This window comes from Hirundo rustica, chromosome 4, assembly GCF_015227805.2.
Source record: "Hirundo rustica isolate bHirRus1 chromosome 4, bHirRus1.pri.v3, whole genome shotgun sequence".
NCBI lineage: Eukaryota > Metazoa > Chordata > Aves > Passeriformes > Hirundinidae > Hirundo > Hirundo rustica.
The window spans coordinates 24,804,495-24,830,529 of record NC_053453.1 but is presented as its reverse complement, the minus strand read 5'-3'; the positions used below and the strand labels follow the sequence as shown (position 1 = coordinate 24,830,529).

Genomic DNA, 26,035 nt, shown 5'->3' with positions numbered 1-26,035 from the left:
TATACATTATACACATAAATAGCTGTATAAAAATATATCTAATAAAAGGTTTCCAATTTTATATACTCAGGAGTAATAAATGTAACTGCAGAATAACATGGGGGACATTAATCTTCTGTAATTTTTTTTTATTGTTAGTCTTGTGTATTACCCAAGTAACATCCATTGCTTTCATGTTCCTTTTTGCTATCTGTGCTATCCTGATACAATGACTTTCAGGAGTCCTCTTTTGAGTTTGGGGTTTTTTATTACTTCTTAATATGATGTAGTGTGTAAAGTGATTTTAAAATGGAGACTTTTATGATATTTAGATACTCTTCTGCTGAATGGCCCTACAGTGAAGCATCTACCACCTTTCAAAGTGATTATTTTGTGAAAATAAATCTCATCATTCAAGTCAGGTCATCAGGTAGAAAGAATGCAGCTAAATTACCACGCGTTGTTTAAGATTTTCTTTTTGCATCACTGGTAACTGCTGGTACTGTTACATACTCTTAAATACTTGTGTATTAAAAATAATTGAGGAAAACACACGTTCTCCAGATGAAATGCAGCTATAGGCATTACAATTAAGGAAATGTCTGTTCAGTCAAAGCCATAGGTATGGAATGTGCCCCTCCTTTCCTGTGCCACAGCACCACATTTTTAAGGGTTTGTTTCCTTAGCTCTTCTAGAAGCAGAAGTGAATTGGATACTACAGTGAATTTTCAGTTGAGCTTGGTAGGAAGGCGGTTGCAACACTACTTTTATCTTCATTCCCTTTCTACCAGAGTCACTGCCACTGTTCCATGTTTGTGTGAGATGATGCATGTTTTGGGGTTCTGTTTTGCTCTTTGAAGTTATACTCGTGGGGATGGTGAGGTTTCATGAGATGCTGTGAAGGCAGTTTGCTGCTGACATGGGGTAATAGCTCTTTTATAGCTGAATTGTTTGCTATCTTCTTGCCACCTTCTAAAGCTATTCTTTAGCTAGATCAGTTTGCTTGTCTGAATACTCAGAGAAGTTGGTGAGCACTGATGATACATAGGAGTTTGTAAAACTACTGGTGTAACATCCTGGGAAGCATCTAACCTAAAGATTTAATGAACAATTGGAGCCGGTACTACGAAATATCTAGCTATCCAAAGAGCAGGCCAGTTACATTTCCTTTAAACACTGAAGGGTTTACAAAATCAAAAACTATGTTGATGTTTGGAAAGAGCATCAAACATTGTATCTTGCAAGTATTTGAACCTTAGACTGTGCTCCTTGATGTGTTATGTATGTCAATGCAAAATTCATTTTGAGTGGTAGATATCAGAGCAGTTTGGCTTTATAAGGAACAACAAAGCTGCATATTGAAAAATAATGGTACAGCTCAAGCTGAACTCAGAATCACAAGTTTGAATCAAACTCAGAACTAAATAAAACTAGGTGTTGTGACCAGTATTACTTCAGTGAGTACAAGAAGTATCCCTTGAGTGTGACTTACGGATCTTGAGAGAATTCAAACTTGCCTCATTTCCATCAGTCTGTGTTAATATTTATGTGACTATGAGCTAATTGTGAGAAAACCCTGTAGCTACCTGTAAATAAAGTGGGTCAAGACAAACCCATTTGTTTAGTTACCAGCAGACAGGCTTTCCACAAGAACTACACAGAAGGCATGCCTGAGAACAGAGCTTTCTAGACTCTGCTGTTCCTGGGCCTCCCTTCTGCATGTGATATGTCACTATCTTTGTTTTACCAAACACACGTTTCTGTGAGTGGAAGATTTATTGTGTATTGTAAGGTAGCAAGGGTACCCCCAGGAATCCAGGATGTAAATGCACTGTGTACAGTGCTTTGAGCCTACTGTAACAGTGATAAAAGTAACTTTGGGAAGCTCTTTTTTTCCCCCTGTGATTAGCAACAAAATTGTCTTTGAGTGGAAATTGTGGGAATCTTTTGCATGTCCTCCCTCTTCATCCTTTTTCCCCCCTCTCCCAAATTTTCATGCAATTTCTTAGTTTAAAAGGGCTTTTAGTATCTGTTCCACTATTTCGTTTTTATTGCTGTGGAGCAATGAACTTTAATCTGTTATGAATGTAGAGGAAGGGGTGGGTCTCTCTGCTGCAGAGAGTTCACAGCTGAATTTCTGAATTTAAAATAAGGGATGTGTAGGAAAGGAGTGAGGGTGAGTATGTGGTTTCACAGCATCCTGCCTATAACATGTTTTTTTGTGCCAACATGGATGTTGATTGAAAGAGTGGGCCGTCCGGGTGCCTAGCAAATATAACTGTGAAATAACTGTGTTTCAGTCGAGTTAAAAGGGGGGAAAGAAAAACGGAGGAAGGAGAATTTTAATGTCTCTGTTACTGTTAGATGCACCTTAGCAGAGTCCGAGGAGCGAGCTGCTTGGCGGAGCTGACAGTGGCACTGCGGAGCCCTGCAGTGGGAGCACGTACTCCTTGACCATATATAGGCACACGCAGCACACAAGGTCGGGCTTCTCCAACCAGTGTCGCCTCTCCTGTGCCAGAACAGGAAGAGTGATCTCGGGGCATTTGAAGCTGCTATGTATAACTTCTTAAAAATAAAATAAACTTCAGAATGTCTTGGGCTGGAAAAGATAGAGAAGTAGGATTTCTCTATGTATGTGATGGGTATCATGCATTGAGAAAAATGAAATGGTGAAATAAAGGCAGAAGTATGGAAAAAATATAGATTTAGCATAAATTCTGCCACCATTCTGTACATTAATACCTCGCTCTTTGCCTGCGTAGTCTGAAAGTTGCAAATATTGTTGTAACTGAGTGTAAGCATTTGTTGATAGACCAACTGTTTTAATCTCTAGCAGAATAAAGAATGATGCATAATGCCTAATAATCATGTTCATCACATACAACAGTCCTGTAGTTTTCTCTTTTGCTAGGCTTCTCTGTATGAATTTTTACCTTAATTGAAATAGTTTACTTTATAAAATCAATAAGCTTGTAGGTTTGATAAACTTTTAACTGATGTGATGGGTAGCATTTGGCTTCACTTGAATTGTGAAAGTAAATCTTGCTAGCTCTTACCTACTGAGAGCAGGCTTCAATTTAAGCAAGACTGAGGGTGGTGTAAATGTGAAAACTGGATAAAGAGAGGGGCTGCAGCAGGGAATGTTTCTCTTCTCAGTGTTTCAGAAGTCATTTTCATACTTCTTTTTTAAACTTGCTCTCAGCTTCTGTGTAATTTGTCCAAATTAATGCTGAAACCTGCATAAAGACACGGTTTATAAAAACATATACAGATCAGGGGGTTTTGCATTCAGGAAATTTAATATAGAAAATGCATGGTTCCTTACATAGGCTTGTGGTAAAAGCTGGTGTTCTGTAAACCACCAGTGATCAGATGTTCTGGATTAGTGAAGTCTGAAATTTATAGTTTCTTGCCACTCTGAAGACTTGAAGCTGAAAACTGTCTGGAAATCAAATCTACATCAATAAAACACTGTCTTAAACTTAGTAGTGTTTTGGGAGTAACTACAGTAAGAAGTGGAGAAACTCCAGGTATTTTATGTATTTGAGTTTTCTGAAGGAAGACTGAACTGTAACAATTTTTTGTTACTTGCTGATACACGTATAAATTTCTTGTACTGTGTGTAAAGGTGCAGTTCTCTTGAATGGAAAAAGGTTTTGTCGTTTGGATTCTTAAGATATTGTGATGTTTCTGTTTTGGCTTGCTCAAATCGATTTTTAGAAGTCTCAATGCGTTGAATAATCAGCATTGGTTGCAACTGTAATGCACCTGATTGGTTTTCTTTAAACTTGTTTTCAGCAGATACAACTTCCTATCTCAGTTTGACTAAAGAGCAGTTTAGCTTTTTGCCTGTCACTTTGTATTACAAGTTATGTGCATTTTTAATTTATCTTTTTTTTTTTTAGTTGCCCATGAACATCATATTTTATATGGACTATCCAGTTGTTTTAATTGTGCTTCCCCAAGTGATAGCTGAGCCAGAGGCTTTTTGCAGCCAAAAAGGGGAGATATTACTCTCCTAGAGGCTCATGGAAGTGTATTCATTTATCCTTCGGTATTAGTCTGGGTTTCAAAACAGAAGCTCCCTTTAGAGCATTTATTTCTGGAAAAATTCAGTGGCAATAAATCTGTAAGTGCTTTTCAGTTCTGATGTGTTAAGTGAGACTGCAGGATTTAATTTTTTATGTGGGCTTCCTGTATGTATATATTGGGGAAATAATGGCTTTATCAGATACTCATCACAGAGAAGTTAATTCAGTTTAACTGCTGAAGGAAAGTGGATTACTTCTAAATTGGCTTCACAAATGCAGGTTAGCAAAATACAGAGTGTCTTAGCTGACACACTCAACTTCTGAAAACACATTAGATTTTTTTGCTTTTGTAGACATGAATATACTTTATACTTGATGAGGTATTCATTGCAAATTTGCATGATTGCTTTTATCTATTCTCTAAAATGTGTCATCTGTGATGAATTTTCACACTGAAAAAACTATCAGTGAGAAATTGAATTTACTTGTAAAATGTTTTTAAAAAGTAATGTCTAGGTTGCTCTGTCCTAAGGACATCTGTTACTACTGAGTGCTTTTTAATGAATATTACTTAGAGTGTAGCTCATCTGACTGATAAGAATAGTTTTAACTGATACTGAAAAAAAAAAAAAAGCAAAACCAGATTTATGATGCCAAAACAGCTGAAAATGAGGTAGTGGTATAGTTTTAGTATAGACCTAATGTATCCCCTTACAGATGTTACCAGTTTAAAGCATGTGGTCATTCAGGGTGCATTTTGGGCACCCGTGTTTTGCTTAATTTTGCTTCTCTAGCTGCTGCCTGCCCAAAACTGATGGACCTGTTATTTCACAACTCCAGGTGTCTCTAAGTCTTGTTTCTCTGCTCACCCAGAACTAACCTGGCTTTGGCAGGGGTAAGCAGTCCTGATCACCTCAAGTCGAGGAATCAATGATGTTCCTTCATCTTGAGCTGGGAGTCAGCCCGGTGATAGTCATGCTGAAATCACACAACTAAATACTTGCTTTTCAGGGCTGATCCCTGACCCTGTTAATTGGCATCATGGTTTAAATCCAGGCAGCCACCAAGCCCCACACAGCCACTCAGTCACTGCCCCACCAGTGGGATCAGGGAGAGAATCGGAAGGGTAAAAGTGGGAAAACTCATGGGTTGAGATAAAAATGAAAGAATTTTATAAGGAAAGCAAAAGGTGTGAATGCAAGCAAAGCTAAACAGGGAATTAATTAACTGCTATCCATGGGCAAGCAGCTGTTCAGCAGTCTCCAGGAGAGCAGAGCCCCATCATATGTAATGGTGAATTGGAAAGTTAAATGCCATCACTCCAAAATCTCCAGCCCTTCCTTCTTGTTCCCCACACTTTACATACTAAGCATGATTTGATATGGTGTGGAATATCCCTTGGTCAGCTGGGGTCACCTGTCCTGGCTGCGTCTCCTCCCAGGCACCCCCAGTGTCCTTGTCAGTGTGTGAGCAGGAGACGCAGAAGAGGCCTTGGCTCTGTGTAAGCTCTGCTCAGCAACAACAAAAACAGCTATTATCAACACTGTGTTCAGCACAATCCAAAACACAGTCTCTTACCAGTGACTGTTAAGAAAACTAGTGCTGCCCCAGCCAAAACCCACACAATTGGTCATTTGATAAAATGTGCTTGTGATAGAACCTTGGAGCCTTCCTTGCCCTTCTCCTTCATAAGTGCTTTAATAATATTGGAGGTTGGCTTTATTTCACATTCTTTATATTATTTTGGCTTGAACATTGAGCTGAGTATGGTGCCTTGACTTCAGCAAGAGTTAGAGGAGTGTGCGGATTTGTTCGGATAATGTTGGTAACGCAGATAAGTTTACATTCTTAAAATTCAAAGGAGACAATCCAAGTTGCATTAATAAGTAGCCATAGAAGAAGATGCTCTTGCCTCTTTGTGTCTTTTGAGAAAAATGAGCTCTGTGGCATTTATCTCAGTATAATGCAAATTCATGTTTACATGTAAAGAGGAGTTCTCATGGTAGGTATTCAAGGTAGCAGATGAAGGCTGTCTGCAATCCAAAATGCAGCATTTAGGTTAGAAAGTTGGGAACTGACATCTTTTCTATTTCCATTATCTAGCTCTGAATGATCATGTGCTGTTAGTGATCCGAAAGCTGCCTGGGCTGGTCACATGGGATCTCATGAGGGTTGAACACTGCTAATGAGGCAGCTAAGTGCTCTCCCAGGACACTTCAAGTTGAACCACCTCTCCTGGACACCCTTGTCTGCAATTTGGGCCCTGTCAAGAAGCAGGGGCCCAAAACACTGGCTGTATTGCTACCCTCAGTTGTAAAAGCTGTTTTCTTGTCAGTTCAAGAGCTCTAGCATGCTCAGACAGTTCTTTTGTTGTTTCAAACACAAAGAAATGTGTAGATGTAATGCATTCTTTGGTTATTTTTAGATATTGTTAATGAAATGTGTGCTTCTCAAACACCTTAATTTCAAACCGTGCTCCCAGACACTGAATTTTCCAGCTCTTCATTCCATAGATACATGATAGAAGGTGTTGGAAAGGGAAACTGGTTTAGGTAGTATCCTGTATTTGAATAGCAACACCATATCAAGGATGCAAGAGAGCTTTAAGTGTGTGGTGAGCTTGGATAACTGTGAAGGACAGGAATTTTTCCCAGGTTAAGTTAGGGAACCAATATTTAATTAGTTTTATAATGGGTGCCCTTAACAGTGCATGGAGGAAAAAGAATGAATGAAAGTGTGTCTGCGAAGGGACATTCTGCAAGTAAGGTAATAATTGAGAAGTTTAAAAGTTGTTTCACATTTAGAAAGTATTTTTGTGGGCTTTTTGCAAGCACATGTGTCTGAGTTGTGTAGTGAAACGGCTCAGGGACCTTGCCTGAAAAAAAAGAGCAATAACTTTCCTGATTTTGCTCACTGTGCTGTTGTAAAGGGCCTGTGCAAGCAGAAGGAGAGAGAAAGCCAGGGCAGGTGTGCATACTTTTAGTGGAAACACTGGCTTATGCTGTGTTTTCTCTGTAAGAAGTTGTGGCTGAAGGCCATTAATTGCTAATTAAGATCTCAACTTTTTTTAAGCTTTATCTGCTGGTGCTGTGGTACTAAGAAGTCTTAAGTAGGCGCAGGTGAAATTACAAGCTTTCGTGTCTATGCAGTGTTTTTAAGCTTAATCTGCCAGTGTGGACCTTTTGGAAAATGTACTAAAGTTGGAAGAGAGGCTTTAAAGATCAAATGCATCTTCGTCATGATTTTTGGCTCTCTTGGATTGTGTATTGATTCCCAGGCGTCTGTGGACTGAAAGCTGGCATAGATTGTGAATGTGTGATTGATCTTACTTGTTGTATTCATCTTTTCCTGTTTGCCAGTAATAGAAAACATGAATGACTCAATTTCACTATGTGCTTCCATCACATATAATCTCTATTTTGTTTGAAGAGGTGGAACTTTATAGTCTGTGTTTTTAATAAAGACCAAGTAGTTAAAATAATGTGAACAAATATGTGAACCAGTGGGAGTTGTACAATTTCATGTCTGGCTGTTAAAACTGCATAATGCATAACTGCTTTGAATTGGAATGAATGCAAGTATATACAACCACATGATTGTTTTTGTATTTAAGGTGCGTATAGCAGCAAAATTCATAATTCATGCTCCTCCTGGGGAATTCAATGAGGTGTTCAATGGTGAGTATCTGTCTGCTCTGTCCTTTCATTTAAGGCATCTATATCCAAAATTGCGTTGCTGATTATTCCTCAGAATTTCATGTGGTTTATATTGTGGCAGCTCCCTTGCTGTAAGGGCTGGTTTTGTAGCTGGGCATGATAAGCTTTGCAGTCACAAGACAACTTGAAGTTTAAATGCAAAACAAGGGAAGTACTACTTTTCTTTGTGATGTGAGAACAAGCTTTGTCTCTGTTTTCAATGAGTCATGAATTAACAGTTACAAGGGTTTCTGTTTAGAAGACACATACTCTTATTTTTCATCTTTGATAGACAATTATATTTTTCAACAAAAATTAAACTAGCTGAAATTAAAATGATCCTTTTTTTTTAGACGTTACAAATACTTTAACTTGGATACACAGAAGACTACTGCCTAATGCCAGTTGTGGAAAGAATATTAATCTTTTCCAAACATTTCTAACCTTTAAATTCTGGGCACACTCCATTTTACTGAGTGTATTGGTAAACTGAAAGGAAACTTAAATTAAATAAGCATCTTTCAACTACTGTTGTCTAAACTTTACCTCAGATGTTATTTAAAAAGAAAAAAATTGTTGTTTGTCATCAAGATATTTGGGCATACATATAGTATAAAAAGGCAGGCTTTGTAATTGTGACTTACAAATGTTTCTGAAGCTATTTAAGTAAAAAAGTAAATTTAGTATACAAAGCCTGTAGTCAGTGTCAGGCTGGAGAGAGCTTAAGTTTATTAGAGAATGCAATACTTTTACAAGAACCTTGTTCTTAAGTTAAACTGTGGCCAGCTGGTTATTATTTAAAATTAGTTAGTACTTAATTTTTGAAGTGAGCAGCTTACTAACTTCGTGAAGATTATTAAAATTTCTTAGAGTAGTACTGCTTATAAACATTATTGTTATGCCAATTCATAGGTGCAACTACCTGCTCAATAATAGAGTACAAGGAATATTTGATCACAAATGCCTGACCACTGTTCAGTGGGATTCAGGCTGCCTTAAAATGAGAGAGAAAGCTTTTCATTCCATTTCTGTAAATTGTGGGGTTGGTTGGTTTCACGTGGGATTTTTGAGTATGTGAGGTGGTTTTTTCCTTTGGGGTATTTCATGTTTTGGTTTGGGTGGGGGAGTTTGGTTTATTTCAGGAGGGTTGTCTTGTTTGTTTTTAAAAGAAAACATATATTCCAGATTTTTTTTTTTTTTTCTTTTCACTTGAATGATACCTTGAAAATATTTAGAAGAGGTTTAATATGTTCTGGCAAGACTAATGATTGGTTAGTTAATGAGCAGTGAATTAAATTGTTATTAAAACAGTGCCTAGTAAAGTCAAGTCCATAAATGAGAAAATTGCTGCACAATAAATATTAAGTAATTTTGAGGAGAGTGTTGACTTAATATGTTTCTTGTGTCATGGTAGAAAAAAATGCTATTGTGGTGTATAATCCTCTGCCCAGTAAGTGTCATTTAGGAATGTAACTAAAAATGGTAAGGCTTAAAAACCTGTGAGTTCATTGCACACAATATCAGTGTCATCAGAATACAGTAGCAATAATACTGTGTGAGGGAGTTGGTAATATACATTTTAAAGGAAACTTGGTAGAATTCTGTGCTGTTCTCATTCAGAGCTTCTCTAAAAACTAGACTGACAGATTTCTAGAGCCTGTAGAATACGGCTTCTATTTATTTGTCAGATTGTCTATTGTCTTGAAAGAGATCCATTTCTATACTATTATTTTCATTTTATTCAGTCAAAATTATAAAATATGAAGCAATAAATTTCCTACCTAGTAATCTCTGTGGGTATAGAGTAGGTTGGTGGGTTTTTTTGTTTTGTGCAGTCTGTTGACATTTATTATGTGACTGAAACAAGTTTCTGTGTTAACTGAACTTATATGTTTTAAATAACTCCTTTCAGATGTTCGGTTGCTGCTTAATAATGACAATCTTCTCAGGGAAGGAGCAGCCCAGTAAGTACCAGCTGTCACATACTCAGTTGCATAAAAGCAAGATGTTTTTTCAGTAGGACTTGCATAATCAGTAAGCAGTTTGTTTAAAGATGTGTGCTTGGCAAGTAAAACCCTATTGTGTGCATTGGGCATCTTTGATCAAGATTAAATTCTTGGCAGAGGAGAGATCTGTATTGTATCAATGATTAGAGCAATTTTATTTTCTGTCTCATGGTAGATGTTACTTGAACATCTGTAAGATACTGCATCCTTAGATCCTACTTCTGTATCAGAACATTATGTTTACTATACTTTCATGCCAAAATCAGTTTCATCTGTAAGAGTGGAAGTATGTGGCTTAGGAGGTTGGATCCCTGTGGAATTAAAACTTTATTTCTTCCTCCAGTTTCTGTGGGTTACTGTAAAGCTTAGGTGTTTGTCTGTATCAGGTTACTTGTGAATGCAGATTTTTGTGTAATAGTGGTTGGAATCTGTAACACAAGCACTGAGTGAACTAAAGTGATTCCAAGAATTTTGGCCTGCCAGGTAAAGCATTGATAAAATTTTTTAATGCTTAAGTGCCCAGATTATTAGCTATTATTTAGACCCTCTAACTACTACTAAGGAAAAGGACTGTGCTTGATGCAAGCTTTTGTTGGTTTTTATCTCTTGTAGTGCATTTGCACAGTACAACTTGGACCAGTTTACTCCTGTAAAAATTGACGGTTACGACGAACAGGTATGAGTACAATGAAATACTTGCAATTCTTCTTTAAACTGTTAAAGATGTTCTGGTACTGGAACAGTTCTTGGTGAGAAAATTAAAATAAATACATCTTCCTTACCAAAACGTAGAGATTGTGTCCCTTCAGTAGTACCATAAATTAATCACTCAGGAGTGTCTAAAGAGCTTGACATTTTAGTCTGCAGTGTTGGCTGAATTCAATGTTTTGTAGCTGTAAAACAATTTGTTCCATCTTTAGTAGTAGAAGACATGAATTTCTGTCTTGCATTGTTTGTTGCAGTAAGAGGGTAAGAATCAAGATTTGTTTTTCTGTGGCAGTGTATCATATTCACATTCTCCTCTCTTGCTGTATGCATATTTTGTTTAAAATGTAAGTCTTTGTGTGTGATTAAACTCCCATTAAATGCAGGATATAATAAGTTTTGGCATGGCATTTTTTATTTTTTACTGAATAGCAAATGTTATTAACTAATTTTATGATTTAATAAAATTTATATTTTATATATATATATGAAATAGACTTTAACTTAAATTCTTAAATTTTATAATACAGGTTTTGATAACAGAACATGGTGATTTGGGAAATGGAAAATTTCTGGATCCCAAGAACAAGATATCTTTTAAATTTGATCATTTAAGAAAGGAGGCTACTGATCCTAGACCCCATGAAGTTGAAAATGCCATAGAGTCCTGGAGAAATTCAGTTGAAACAGCAATGAAAGCATATGTGAAGGAACACTATCCAAATGGTGTCTGCACAGTAAGTGCTAAATTACATAACCACTGTACCACTATAGATAGATAATAATTTTAAAAGGGAGCTATTTGTAAACCAGAAAGAGACAGTTCTGACTTTAAAGAAATTATTCCTGTTGGGAGTTCATGAGAAATGCAGGGAAGCTTCAGAAATTTAATGTTTTAGCTATTGGATTATTAGTGGGTGGTTACTGCAGGCCATAGTGAAGATTTACCTCTGTATGTAAGCATTTTTATTTAAATTTCTTAATGCATTTAGACATTTTGTGGACTACTGCAGGCTGATCCTGCTGATCCTGGCTATTTGGCTGGTTCCTTAGAAGGGGAGAAAAATTCCATAAGATAGAAATGTCTGCATTGGCTTGGTTTACTGACAAAACTGTCTTAAGTAAAGCAAACTGGTTTTGCTCCATCATATCTCCTATATATCCAAGTGCTTATTCTTATTACCAGAATTGATGGTTCTGATAGCTTCTTAAAATAAAACCTCTTAGTCTGGACTAAAATAGTATTTGCTTGCTGTTACAAGCCCTATGACTATTTAAATCTCAGCAAGCTGATGTATTGATAGCTGTTCTGTGATTTATGTTGATGTGACAGAAAAATTAACTGGGGGGGGAAAAGTAAATCAGCTGCTGAGTTAACAAGTTGAATCAGATTCCCAAGCAGTCAGATGAGTTCCAGATCCTTAAAGGAAAATAGATTGCATGTTTGCTGAGATAATTTCTAGTAGCATTTGGTTTGGGGGGATAAAGCAGAACAGAGAATCAAATCCACCCTTTATGCTATTCTGTACAGGTTTCAATTGTCATATAGTTGGTAGAATTACTGGTGTTTGAAATCCAGCTGGTACTAAATATATAATGTCTCAATAGTCACTGTTACAGGCTTAGAAATCTGTAGTGGTAGAAAAAGGAGTTCACAATATATAAAATTTAGTTAAGATGATTGACCTTCAGGCTTTTTAATCTTGGATTTTTTTTCTGCATTGTAATAAATATTTTATTGTTTCATGTACAGAATATTATGCATAATCGTAAGTGGTTATAAAATGAAATTTTACAGTGTATGTAACAATAGTAGAACCAGATATCTAAGCAATTTGAGCAAGGTCTACTCAAACTTTGACTGTACATTGCCTTTTTTTTTTTTTTCCTAATTAAGGTGTATGGTAAAACGATTGATGGACAACAAACCATTATTGCATGCATAGAGAGCCATCAGTTTCAAGCAAAAAATTTTTGGTAAGTTTCTGTATGGATCCACAGACAGTAAAACACAGCAAACTGAGTAAGATTACACTGATAATCCTTAGTTCAGAGAAGAAGGTGGATGCACATCTGTTTGGGACCCTTCTTCTCCCTCCACCCCACTCCCAAGTTTTTCTGCCAAAACTCTTGAAATCTCTCCCTTTGTGATAAGTAAAATGGCTGTGTATCTGCATCTCTGTTGCAGAACGTTGTAAAATTCCTATCACACATATGACATACGTGATTAATTGTCCTGTTTATCACACTGACACCAATACTCATGGCTGTCTTCCCTAATAAAATTGCTTTGGCTTGTTTTGCTTCCTTTGTGACTGACAGAATAAAATCAGCTCCTTCTAGTTTGCATTTCTTAGAGAAAGATGACCAAAAAAACACTTTACAGTGGGACTTCAGTGATCAGTTTTGGGCTTAGACAGATAAAGGTGATTTTGGATGAAATAAACTCTTCCAAACTGCAGCTTTCTCTCTCTCTCTCGCTCTCTTTTTTTTTTTTTTTTGTAATGGACTTAGTTGAATGATATTTTCCACAGTCTGGAGTGAACTTTGGGTAGCTCCATACAGGAAACTGACATAAAAAGCTGACATAAAATATCACAGTATCAGGAATGGGTTAAGTAGGTTAAATCCTGAGGATAGCTTATATATGCAGTTGTCAGAAGAAAGGTATTTCATTATTTGGTTTGCTATTTTGCAACTGCTTGCAGTTTATATTAGTAATCCCACAGGTAATGAATGGAAGTACAAAAATCTTCAGGGTTTGATTCTGAAGGTGGATATTGCATAGCCGTAGTAATTTCAGCATGTGTATGTATCAGTTAAATTATTTGCCCAGTACACTGATTTTTATTGAATTTGCATACCTAATGAGTATTTTTCTTTTTGACTTAAACTTGACTAGTTAAGTCTTCATGTTTACATCAATATTAGAAGTGACTTGAAATAATATTTTCTTCTTAGTTTGGAACTATGAATGAATTTTGATATTCCAAATAATTAATTTTCTAGTCTTTAAAGAAGAGGATATGCAGCAACCTTTTATAGATGGAAAAAATCTCACTTGAAAGTTTTCTGTGTTAAAGTTATGGTTGGGCATCTATGGATAAATATTGACCATGTTTTTAAAAGTTTTTCAGGGGTAGTCCAAATCTAATTCTTGTTCTTAGCAAGTTGTAATAAATGCATATTGGTTTGGGAGACTTAGAGATGGAGGAATGGATTCCAAGTTGACCAGATTCCTCAGTTATCCAGCTGCATGGCTGGATATCCAGCCCAAACCACAGCCAGTACTTACTCTCAAGGTATTTCAGCTTTTTAGGCATTTGGAAGTCTGTCAGCCTACTATGAGAGTAAGTTTGTGGGGTGACAGAAAACCAATATATACCAAAGAAAAATACTTTGTGATTATTTGAAACGATATCAATGTAGTAGGATAGATGGCTTATTAAAGAAAGGAGAGGAAAGTTAATCTCTTTCAAGGCATTCTAAGTCAGCTGAGCTAAATAAAGAAATGGTGTTGTTTTTACCTTAGAGCATTTCCTACAAAAAAATCCTTCTGAACTTGTTTTTTTTTTTTTTTTTTAAAGTAATAGCAACTTAAGGACAAAAAGATATCCCAGAGTGGGAACACTGGTCATCTTAACTTCAAGGGACCACAGAGTGGCTGAGAAGCAAACAAATCTGTTAGCTAGCCATTGAATCTCTGGCATTCAAATACTACAATTGTACCTGAGGTGTAATCCAGCACATAAGCTTTCTCATAATCAGTGGGTCAGTCTATATGGCTACTAGTAGTATTAGTGTCACTAAGTTGGGCAGCCCTTTCAGTTTTCTTAGCAATGCCAACAAGCTTCTGAATTGTCTTTGTCTATATTTTCAGTGATATTTTGGATATTGTCTGAAATAATAACCAATGGCTTTATAGTTGAGTTACCATTGTTACTATCCAAGATGTGTCATTATATAGATTCATTAGCTCTTAATTTTAACGTATTGTGTCTTTCTCTTCCCTGGTTGGATGCACTGGAATCTACACCTAACTAACATTAGCAGGATTGGAACACATAGTATCAACTTTGTTTCCTTCTTTAAGTGAAAACAGGAGACAAATCATGGACTGCTGCAGTACATTCTTTATTCGGCTCTATAGTACTAACCTTCTTATTCACTAACCTCATAGCTAAACAAGAAAATGTCTAGTTTACAGGAAAGAAATCAGGTGAAACTACACCATGCTCTCCCCATACTGTTTTCCAGGTATTTGAAACACCTTTTAGGCATTTTGGCAAGGATTCTGAATTTGTGGAAGGAACTAGTTGTCCTGGAAAGGAAATGCTAGAAGAGCTAAAAGGCCTAGTTACAGTTAAACACAGCAGAAGGTCCTGCTACTTTAATGTTCCTTCTGTTCAAGTTTCTGATAGCTTGAGGTGAAGTGTGACTTCAGCTGATCGAGTCTTCCAGGTCCTAGAAACAAAATATTGACTGTCTGTGCCTAACTAATACTACAAGAGAGAAAGAACATTGGAGGCTTTAGGTATCTTCAGAAGTTAAGTTCTCCTGTTAAAAGGTCCTTAATAACAAATCTCTTTGGTCCACATGAGAAACTGAGGTTAAATATTTAGGAAACTGTTCTGTTCTTGACTGATCATGAGGCTGAATCTTTAGGGGAAGATTTTCTGCATGTGTTGTTGCATTGCAAATTTCATTCTCTGGTTTCCTTTCACTGTCAGTTGTATGTTGGGATTTTTTTCATAACCACTGGGGTGATATCTAGTTTCTGTTTTACTGTTTTTTTTAAGGAATGGCCGTTGGAGGTCAGAATGGAAGTTTACAATCACTCCTTCAACCACTCAAGTGGCTGGCATCTTGAAAATTCAGGTATGCTTATCTCAAACTGTGTCCTGAGCCATAAAATCGCAGTCATTATCAAGGGAGACTCAGGCCAGCGTATCAAATATGTTAAAGGAAAATGGGGACTCAGTAAGCAAGACAGCAGTGCTCATTGATTTAAGTGTTAGTGACTTAATTTGCATATTTGTCTAATCCTTAAAAACATAAAATGTGTGTTTAATATATGATTCAGAGGACTTGAGAAGGTGTATTCTTCTCAGCTAGGCATATACCCCTTCGGTTTCCTGTTGAATTCACAATGAGGCGAGCCTTTCCTGAGGGTAGGCCTGTTTCATTTTAACTGATTTTTGGGGTTTTTTTAATGTTATCGTATTGTTCAGAAAGGTGGAAACCTTTGGTTCACCAATTCCACCATCAGAAATTTTTGAATCTGCTTCTTCTTCATTCAGAATTTGGCTTTCCTGTTGGCTTTAGGGCATTCAGAAAGGAGGAATTTCAAGCAGGCAGAAGTCTTGAGACCAAAGGAAGTCTGACTGTCATGTGGTAGGCAGGGAGACTCAGCTTTCTGGATTAGTTCCCTGGAATGTGTACACATACATTGCAGTGGTTTATTGAAACAGTTCTGGGACCAGGGACTAGAAACTTAGTGCAGGTCTTTTTTGTTGTTTTTTGGGTTTTATTGTTGTGGGGGTTTTTTCGTGTCCCCATGAGTTTTGCTTGTCCTTACCGCTCAGTGATGACTGCAGAAGGAAGATGCAAAGAAATATTTTTCTAACCTGAGGCTAGGATGTTATTTTAGGATGTGGTAGCTGTGTTTAGATTCACCCAAGCAAGGGGACCCTGAATTTGCTTTCCCATGCTGGTGCATTGGAATGATAGTCAAAATGTGAATAGCCATTATTATGTTGTCAGATCACAATAGTCATGGTAAGCAGCACCTTAAGTAACTTTTGGGCTTCTCAAGACTTTGTCACTTAAATCCAGCTTGCAGCAAAGCAGGCATTTTCTCCACAGCATGCACTTTTGGTTAAATGCCTTAAGAGATTTTCCAGAACAAGGAAGCATCTGTCCACCTAATTCTTGGAACGGTTAGGGCAGCACCCAAAAAAATAGTCTGAACGAGGAATTCATTCACGTTCTAATCAGCTTTTCCATTTGGGCACCAGATGATTTTGTCTTTTAGCACTATTTCACATATTTGATCAAGACATTATTTATATTCATTAAAGTGTGTGTTATGGAGAATGATGAAAAGTTCTACTTTTTTCACTTCTACCTACATGTGTAGAAACTACTTGTTTCACCAAAGGAATTTTGAACTCAGTTTTAAATTTTTAGAAATGGTGTACAATTTCTTCAGTGTATGTGGGAATGCTACCTCTTCACCTCGCAAGCAAACAAAAAAGTGCTTTTTTTTTCTTAAGAAGCAAAATATTTTTCTAGAAAATGAAATGTCTACAGCATTAGTATAGAGTATTGAAATTTCAGTGTTCTTTGCAAAATCTTTGACAGCAATACACTATTGCTCTGTTTCTGATAAGACCTTTTATTAATAAGTTGGGGGAAATTGCAGCATCACCTGCTATCTTCAGGTATTCAGTATTTTTAAGGTCATTTGCAAAATTTCTTCCTTTTTTCTTTAATTCTGTTAATCCTGATGTAGGAGATATTAAATGTCACAATCTCTTCTGTTTAATTTTCTTTAATTATATGCAAGGGAAAAGCAACAGCAGAGCCTTTTACTAAAACTAAATCCCTATGGCATTTAACGTGCTCCAACTGTGCATGGAAAACAATGATAAGTGTACTGGTTACTAATTTTATCTCTTAGATAATTTGTTATTCTCATCCCTCCTTAGTTAACCTTTCCAAGAGGTTCTGTTCATAAACATCCTCCTTCTTGTAGTCTTCTGAACCCAGACCTAGCATTCTAGAAGGATGTCAGCAGAGAGGTAGAGTACAGAACAGTTACTTCTCATATTTTGTTCAAGATATTACAGATCCCAGAATTAGATTTGACTCTCCATCTCTGCTAAGCTTTTAGGTCTGAGTGTTTGCCAAGAATGTGACTCAGTTACACAGATAAGATGTTTGTGCTGGTATTGGCCTCAGAGCACAGGGGAGGTTTGGGCTCTCTGCAGTGAATTGTGATGGACGTGGCAGAACACTTATATTTCTTTGGGTTCTGCTGCTTCATTGGGAGTTCTTAGAATTGTGCACTTAGTAAATACTTCTTATCTTTTAGGAAGTGAATTCCAAAACAAGTATTTGACAATAAGCAAAATAATCATTTAAGATGAGTCATAGGAAAATAATGTTTTACTCATGTAGGAAACCTTTTCTATGTGTGGTATTACAGCTGTCTTACTGTGCATCATGTTTTTTCTGTTCTTTATAAAGTTGAGGGACTTTTGCACATATGATCATAATGCATAGGAAATTACACTATTTTGCATTAATATCAAAATTATGTTATCTAATAGGGTGAGATGTTTCATTTTCTCATAACATCAGCTATGTTGACAATCTTTTTTACTTGAAACTTGTAAAAAATCTTCAAAGATGCTTATTTAATGTCAATGACCTGCATAGCTTCTTTATCAATTATTGTTAATGATCACACGCAGTTTTATATACGCTTCCTGATTTTTTAGTTTTCCAACAGTTATATTAGGAACTAAACATTTTCATATCTGTCCCAGCTGTACATAAAAGTTAGCTTGGGTTGAGTTTTAGTGTTCTTCTGCAAAACAAGCAAGGAGGCTGTTCTGTAGATACAGCATTTCAAGAATAAATAATTTCATTCTGCTTTGCTACCTAACCTTGGGAACCGCTTTGATTAGATAAATTCCTGCTTTTGTTATGAGACACATCTAATAGAGGAAAATATGCAACCCAGACAGAGCTAAAAAGGGAAGCTTGACATTGCACTGTCCCTAGAAAACAGGGACAACTTGGGGAAGCAGAAAAACTTCACAGTATCCTGAAACCTTCCCCTAACTATTCTAATTTTAAATATATCTTCACCATTTAGAATAGTCTAGTCTATTCATTTCAGGAGTTTATAGTAAGGTCACATAAATAAGGTGTTGTCATCTTCATGATGTTAACCAAAACCTAAACTTCTTTGCTTGAAATACTATTTAAGGCATATCAACACAAACCATGTTTCCAGACTAGCCTCTTCAGTATTTCCCCTCAAAAATACTAAATTCTGCATTATTTTTGTTTTCCTCTTTGCTTTTGTTCCGTAACATTCCATATGGGATTTTGACTGATTTGTATAAGTTTCATACTATGATAAATAATGCAATACTTTGATTTTCCTGCATGATGTTGATCTGTAAAACTTATTATGGGGTTCTTTGTTTAATTTTCTCTAGGTTCACTATTATGAAGATGGTAATGTTCAGCTGGTGAGCCATAAAGACATACAGGATTCTCTAACAGTGTCTGTAAGTGACCTTTAAAGACCTTAGTGGGTATATTGAAGTGACTTCTTAATTTAAAAATAGAAGCAAGCTTAAAGCTCAGAAGTTTTGAGTTTTGTTCTTCTACAAGTATGCGAAGTAATGTTCGAATTTACAGATATTTTATATGTAATATTTACTACTACCTAACGTAACTAGTGTTTAAAAAAAAAGTAAAAAATTTAATGTATGCTTGCATGTGGCTTATATAAGCAACATTAACTTTGATTTTAAAGCTTTAATTAGCTTGTTGTCAGTCTTCTGCACTTCTCATGTATTTAAACTTCATTCTGCAGAATGACCTCTAGAATCAATTTTTGAATTTGAAGGAGGTTTGAGTTAAAACAACTGACTTTAGTAGTACAGTCTCTAGGAGATTGCCTTCTTTGCTCACTGGATGATGACCAGTATGCTAAAACAGTAAACAAATGGTACTGATTGAGAAGCAGCAGTGGGTATTCTCCCTTCATTTTCTCTGTCTCTAACTAGAGCTGTCAGTGTCTTGTTCTGTACAAAAAGTCCTTTCAGAGATGGTTTAACTTGAGAATCATAACACGCTTCTTATTTAAATCATCATTTTCTTCAACTTCTTGCCGAATGGATTATTATAGTAATGAGGAGCAAACAATAGAAATAAAAATTTTTTGGAAATAGTAACAGATGTATCTTTTAAGGATTGATAATGTTCCACCAGGAACAGCTCCTGCTTCTGAAATGTCTATAATGGCATTTATAAACGGCAAGATTTTCGGTTGGAGTGTCTTTTAATAAAGTTTAAGACCGTGAGGTTAAGCTGGCAAAGAGAAATTGTAAAAGTGAACAGTAGAAGTATTTTAATGATAACGACTACCAGTGGCCAATTTGGCTCAATAGCTCAGTTCATCAATAAAGAACATTGTTTGTTAATATAAAGCAAGGCTTGTTGGCTTTTTAGTTGCAATAGTACCATAAAAAATGGGGGAATGTGGTGCCAACTGATAACACTTGTGGAGCTGTAGATATAAAATTACTTCTGACTCTCCAGGGCAAAGGGATCTGTTTAGTCTTTCATTCAAATAAGAGTTGCTTCAGGGAAGGTTATGTGGATGTAGTTCTCTTGTCAATAGGTTTTGCTTCACTTACTGTTGGGAAGAAACTTAATCCTGTTTTGCAATTCAGTAAAGCAGCAACAGACCAATGAGTAGGAAAACATCTTTTACATAACTTAGTTAAAACAAAAGCAAGTATGCTGCTGGTTACCAATTTTTAACCTTGGCCGTGAGCTTCACAGAGGGCAGAGGCTGTACAAGTTCTTATTTCCCACAGCAGAAATGGTAGGCAGAATAAAAGGAGCCTCCTCTTTTTTGCTGTTTGTCAGAGAACCTATTGTAAAACGATTAACAGGCACAGCAGAAATAAATTAATGAAGAGTTCTTTTGTTGCTAGAGCTGTGAATAATTTTCCTGAAGGTTATTTCCTTGTCCCTTGGTTTCCTCTGAGACAAATAAGACCTCATAGCTCTGAATTTTTCCTTTCATTAGCACAGAGCCTTTGAAAGCTTTTCCTCAGTTCACTGAAAAGTCAAAACCTTTTCATTTGTTCATCTGCTTGCTCTCTGCCTCCTCCTTCACGTCTCCTGCAGTGTCCAAGAGCACTTTCACAGATGTTAGGTGCAGTTTCACTGAAACTTCGAACCAGTTCTGGTTGAAGCTGTCGGAGTTTTCTCCAAGTCTTTGCCTTTGCAGGAATGAGGGATTACATGGGACAAGAACACTTGTAACTTTCAACAGCTTCTGCAAAAGCACTCTTAGGAATGTCTCCAATGCTAATTGGAAGTTTGGAAATTCATGACCCCTCACTTCCTGCTGGAGACTTCTTTTAAGCACATGAGCAAATATACTTCCAGACTGACTGATGGGGCGTATTTTATTTTTTTAAGAAACACGCAGTTGCATCCCTATCAGTCATGATGAAATTTGCACCCTCATTTTTTGCAAGATGTGTTTAGGGATGATTTTGGAATAGCAGATATATAAAGTCTAGTGTTTTCCTCAGCTTAGTCTCTAGATTCAGAATGTTTAGTGGTAAACAAATCTGTTTCGGTTTCCTGGTTATATTCTACTATAACATCTGGGTTAGCTGATGTTCTTGAAATGTTCTTGCATTTGTGCTGGAAATAATAGCATTGATAATGTTGTTATTTGTACTGTGCATGTTTTTAGAAACTTGGGTGGGCACTCTCATTTTTCCAAATGCTGATCTGTTCCTTATGTCTTTTTATCATACCAAAGAATTCTTAATCAAAATATGTTAATGACCTTCATGACACTCTTTATGCTTGTTATGGTTTGATTTTATTCTTCTAACATCATCATCATATGCCTTTTGGATGGATGTTCCATTTTGGTTTAGCTACTGAATGGTCAAGTATTCTCATCGAGTCTACCTGACATCACTCATAACTATAGGAAAAATGTAATCCAACTTGTCCTAGAATTACCCTGTATGTCAGACCTAATTCAAATGCTTTTTTTCCTAGAATGAAGCCCAGACAGCGAAGGAATTTATAAAAATTGTAGAGGCTGCAGAAAATGAGTATCAGGTATGTTGAAACAAATACTGTCTTCTTACTCATCTGTAGCATTCTTTAACCAGCAAGATAATGCAGTTCCACATAAATAGGTAGCAGCATGTAACCTATCTTGCCTTTTCATAACCTTCTGGTGATTGTGCTCAGCTGCCTAACATTACAACAGAAGTAATTTTTTGAGAGCAGCAAAGTTCCTTGCATGATTAAATATCAGCAGTTCTGATGTCAAAAAGCATTAGTGCATTCCTGAAGTGGAATTTTTGTACAGATTCTGTTCAGAGGCTACTCTGTTAGCTAAATATGACTATAGGTATTAACTCTTTCAATTAGTCATTTCAAAGGTAGAAAAGTGTAACTGTTCTAGATACCCTCTGCAGAACCTTGAACATAAGGTAAATTTCATATACTATGTTCCGACAGTTTGGAAGAAACACTCTTTAATAAAAAAAATTTAAGTATCTATAGTAGGCATTATATTCAAACTCAATCAATGTTGTGGACTGACTTCAGCATCCCTGCAGGAAAAATAGTGGAAGACTTTTCTGTCTGGAATTAATGACGTATGAGCTAACTCTGATCAACATGTTATTCAGCTGCTAATTAACCACACTGTGGTTTGCTGAAACACCTTGGCTTTGGCCAGGTTTATTATACAGCTCACTAATTTTCTTCACGTAGTCTCAATCTATATCTAGCAGCTTTCCTTCATTAAGTATCATTTCAATTCAGCATATTTTAATTAAGCCAGATTAGGAAGTAGGAGGCTGCTGAGTCATTGAATGTTTATGTGGCATCCTAGTTCTGTTCTTCACGCCTTTGTTTCATTTGACAGACTGCTATCAGTGAGAACTATCAGACTATGTCCGACACTACTTTCAAGGCCTTACGTCGACAGTTGCCAGTTACCCGCACCAAGATTGACTGGAACAAGATCCTTAGCTATAAAATTGGAAAAGAGATGCAGAATGCTTAAAGTGAACATTGCATGACTGGATCAATTTCGTGTCCTTGTATGCAAATAAAAATTATTACAAAATATATTTGGAACTGTCAAATCACCCAGTCAGCATGGGCTTTTGCCATTGAAAATCACTGTAAGTAGTTTGGTTAGAGCACAAAGCTTAGCTAATTGACTTCTTTTCTTTTTCCTTCCTTTCAGAGGGTTGCAACTTCACTATAGCTGAATATCTTCCTTTAGAGTTTCCGTTGTACCTTTATTTTTTTATAATGAAGAGACCATGCCTTTAGTTTTCAATTACACATTAAGAACAGTTGGAAAAAATATTTTTGCATATGATAACCCTTCCTCTTGCTTTCATGTGAAATGGACAACTTGCAAAATTTGCTGGATTCGTTGTGGAGATCAGTAACATGCATTTCTAGGTCAAGGTCAACATGGAGTTAGCCATAGGTGCTGGTTTTGAAACCATCTGTCCTTTCATTTTATGTAAAATTGGGAAAAGTGTTTTCTGTATCATTTACACCTAGAAGACATACTTGCTAGCCCCATGGTAGCTAATTATTTTTTTGAAATAAAAGGCCAAGGTCTAACACTCTTCTAAGGTTTTGAAATTAAATAAAAGTACTTACTCCAGAAATGCATTTAATGCTTTGTTCTGACAATTATGATTTCAAACTCCATCTGCCCTCCAGGTTTTTTTATCGTAAAGCTACAAATGTATTATAACAAGGCATATTGTAATATATATATAATCCTGTACTCATTACTATGTCTGTTTATTTTTTCTTGGATTGAAATGTACTAAAAGTCAATGTAACATTAAAATGCAAATTTTCTATTTATTTGAGTATCAGATTGCTTCCTGATATAGCCTATTTTTGGTGTTTCTAAATGTTTTTAAAATTCTGCTTAAAATAGCCACAAACTTGTGTATTTAGGGATTGTAATACTATCATTTTCATCTGCATTTAAAAAACATCTGCATATGGAAGTCTACTTAAAACAGGTGTATTTTAGCTTCATATTAGCTACAGAGGATGGAAGAAATTCCAAAACCAAAAATTAATACATTTGTATTCTGGAGAATTATTTCCCTGATGTATCTTATTTTGAAAATGGATGTCAAGTATCTAAAAACACAGACTTCATTACAAATGGTGTATGACACTTCCATGAAATGCATATATTTCATTTTAATTGGATAAAATCTTGTTTTACAATATGTAGCCTACTTATATGCTCATAATGGAAAATTAAACAACTTTTGTATTTTTTAGAAGGCAGGTGTTTATACACACTCCTAAACCAGTAAAGGTTACACAAATGCTTTGTCTTCGTTTACAGCATGATCTAATTACCTTAAACTTTCAAGTTACAGCATAGCAAGAGAGTCTAGACTTGTACTGAGTATAAAAATGTACATATGAAGTAGTTTGATGTTTGAATTTTAATAGCAATACCCCAATATTCTGTTCTTCAGTGCTCTCTTATACAGAGGTATGGAAGTTCTTGAAACTGCTGCTACTTTACAGTATTAAACTGTATAGTAGAAGAGTGGGATTTGTTCTACCACAGTCTTCCTGGATAGTTGCCCTTTCAATTCTTTGTAGTTCAGCTCCTGAACCATGTTGTTCTTTTCAAATTAGCTCATAAAAGCTGCATGTGAGCTAATAAATGCTGAGTCACTGTCAAGTCAGTCTGTCAGTCTAACCAAGATCTAAATACAAACCCTATTGAAGAATTTCTTCCAGAAATTCTTGTTAAGAACAAGGTAAAAAAAGGCAGTGAATGGACAGTTAGGGGAATTGTTAATGGGCAACAATGGTGCAAATAACTTTTCTAGCTGTTTAGAATGTTGCAGATGACCAGAATCAGCACTGACAAAAAGTCAGAATGCTATTTTTCTTACCTGAAATAAAGACCTAGTTTTAAATATATTCCTAAAAAAGAGGTATTTTACTGTGAAGTACTCTATTACTGTATTTCTTTCTGTTTATTCAGTGCTGTGATAGTCTTAATTCCTTATCTTGAAAGAATTGCTTCCTTCAGATTCAATTCTACCAGTTGGATAACATAAGTAGATCTGTATTACTTATGTTTTTTCTTGTTGTGTTAATTTTTAGTCTGTGAGACTTTACACCTTGAATATCAAATTTATTAAGTTATAGCTTCAATAAAGCCATTTGTAAGTAAATCAACTATTCTGTTACTTTTTCAAAATGGTATGCTGTATCATATTTAGGGGTAATGACTCCCCATGTGAAGCTGACCTATCAGCTGACGTACATGGCACATTTGGAGTTCTTGATTTCTAGCAAAGTTTTGGATGTCATTTGCACTTTTTTTGTTGTTTCTATCCCTACCACTTCTAAACTGAAGAATTTTTGAGCTTGCTTAGTAAGCTTTAGGGTATTTCCTGTAGTAGGTAAAGCACTTTCTCTGAGAAATTTTGCTGTGGCAAGTGTCTTAATGTGAACTACTCTTTGTTTATATTCTATTTTTAAATATAAAGACAAGCTTTGTATTGTTGAATCTTGATGTTATAGACATTATGGCTTGTAAAATGGACTTGTAAAATGCTTGTGGTTTTGAAGTGTATTACATCTTATGTATCTTAGTGCCCCTTTATATGAAGGAATTTTTAACTTCTGCAAGTATGCAGCTGTTCTTTGTGAACAGCTGCAACAGGAGTGCCAGTTCACCTGAGCAGCCTGAGCAGGTTTTCCTGAGCAGCCCCTTTTTGTATGTCTGTCTTAAAATTCATACTGTGGGTAGAATGAAACTTTAAAATCGTTGTAATTTTGACTACATCGCTACTGCTGCTTTCCACTCTACATGCTGATAAACAGCTCTGCCATCTGGTTTCACTGGGAACACTGCAATGCAGTTCATTAGGAAATGGTGATTCAGCCAGGGTTCAAAGCTTTGTGTGAGGCTGAACATCCTATATTCTCTTTGGGGGATGTCTCCAGCCACATCTGTGGCAGCAATGTAGTTTGTGCAGTTTGGAAATCCCTCTTGCATCCCCACATGCCACAGAGCTGTTTGGCCATCAAAGCTGTTTTGGTGCCCTTGAGTTCACTTCCTTTTGGAGAACTCAGCACTGGGACTTGGGCTCTGGGTGTGCACCAGGTACCCTCCAGCTCTGAATGGTGACCTGAGTCCACTGCAGTGGTTTCTTTCAGGCAGCTAGAAACCATCTACCAATGTGTTGAGGATGTCTGGAGCTTCAGACAAAACTGGACCTTTACATTTCCAGACTGTAAATACTGTAGGTATAGAAGTTTCATCAACTGTTCGATTCTGTGGATTTCTATCATATGGAGTTACTTGCTGACACAGACTGAGTTTCTGCTGCATTTGTTGACTGGAAAGACTGAAACTGTTCTTCATCTGATGCAATTGTAAAATAGGTTTAGATTAAACTTAGTTTGTTCATAACCTTGAAGTGTCAATTTTTGTGTGATAGTGTCAACTCTCAACTCTTTATTTTAAGGGGAAAATTTGCATCAGATTTTAACCAAAAAGATCATTTTTTTTTCTTTTACAGCTAAAAGAAAGGAACTGTGAATATGCACCTTATTCCTTTTGTGAAAATGAATGTTTAATACTTGGTAGGTTCTCTTATTAGCAATATTTTCTTACGCTACTGTGACTTGCTTACCTGTAACAGGTATTGTTCAGCATGATGTTAGCCATGTGCTCATGAGAAAAAAGGGTCAGAGTGATAATCATTGTCTTAAAGGATACATTTAGACTTTACTG

The 26,035-nt window shown here is 36.2% G+C and overlaps 1 protein-coding gene across 2 annotated transcripts in view; it reads left to right on the top strand.

The window, feature by feature from the left end:
* CAPZA2 (capping actin protein of muscle Z-line subunit alpha 2) overlaps positions 1-25,711 on the top strand; it is a 32,001-nt gene extending 6,290 nt beyond the window's left edge. The window contains exons 2-10 of one of the 2 annotated variants that reach the window (XM_040061977.2): positions 7,627-7,690; positions 9,621-9,672; positions 10,327-10,390; positions 10,950-11,156; positions 12,317-12,396; positions 15,219-15,297; positions 18,654-18,725; positions 21,259-21,321; positions 22,142-25,711. In XM_040061977.2, coding sequence (XP_039917911.1) covers positions 7,627-7,690; positions 9,621-9,672; positions 10,327-10,390; positions 10,950-11,156; positions 12,317-12,396; positions 15,219-15,297; positions 18,654-18,725; positions 21,259-21,321; positions 22,142-22,282 — 822 coding nt within the window. In that variant the 3' untranslated portion in view covers positions 22,283-25,711. Of the gene's footprint in view, positions 1-7,581; positions 7,691-9,620; positions 9,673-10,326; positions 10,391-10,949; positions 11,157-12,316; positions 12,397-15,218; positions 15,298-18,653; positions 18,726-21,258; positions 21,322-22,141 lie in introns of those variants that run through there. The other variant, XM_040061976.2, reaches the window with a different exon arrangement.
* Positions 25,712-26,035: the final 324 nt, after the last annotated feature.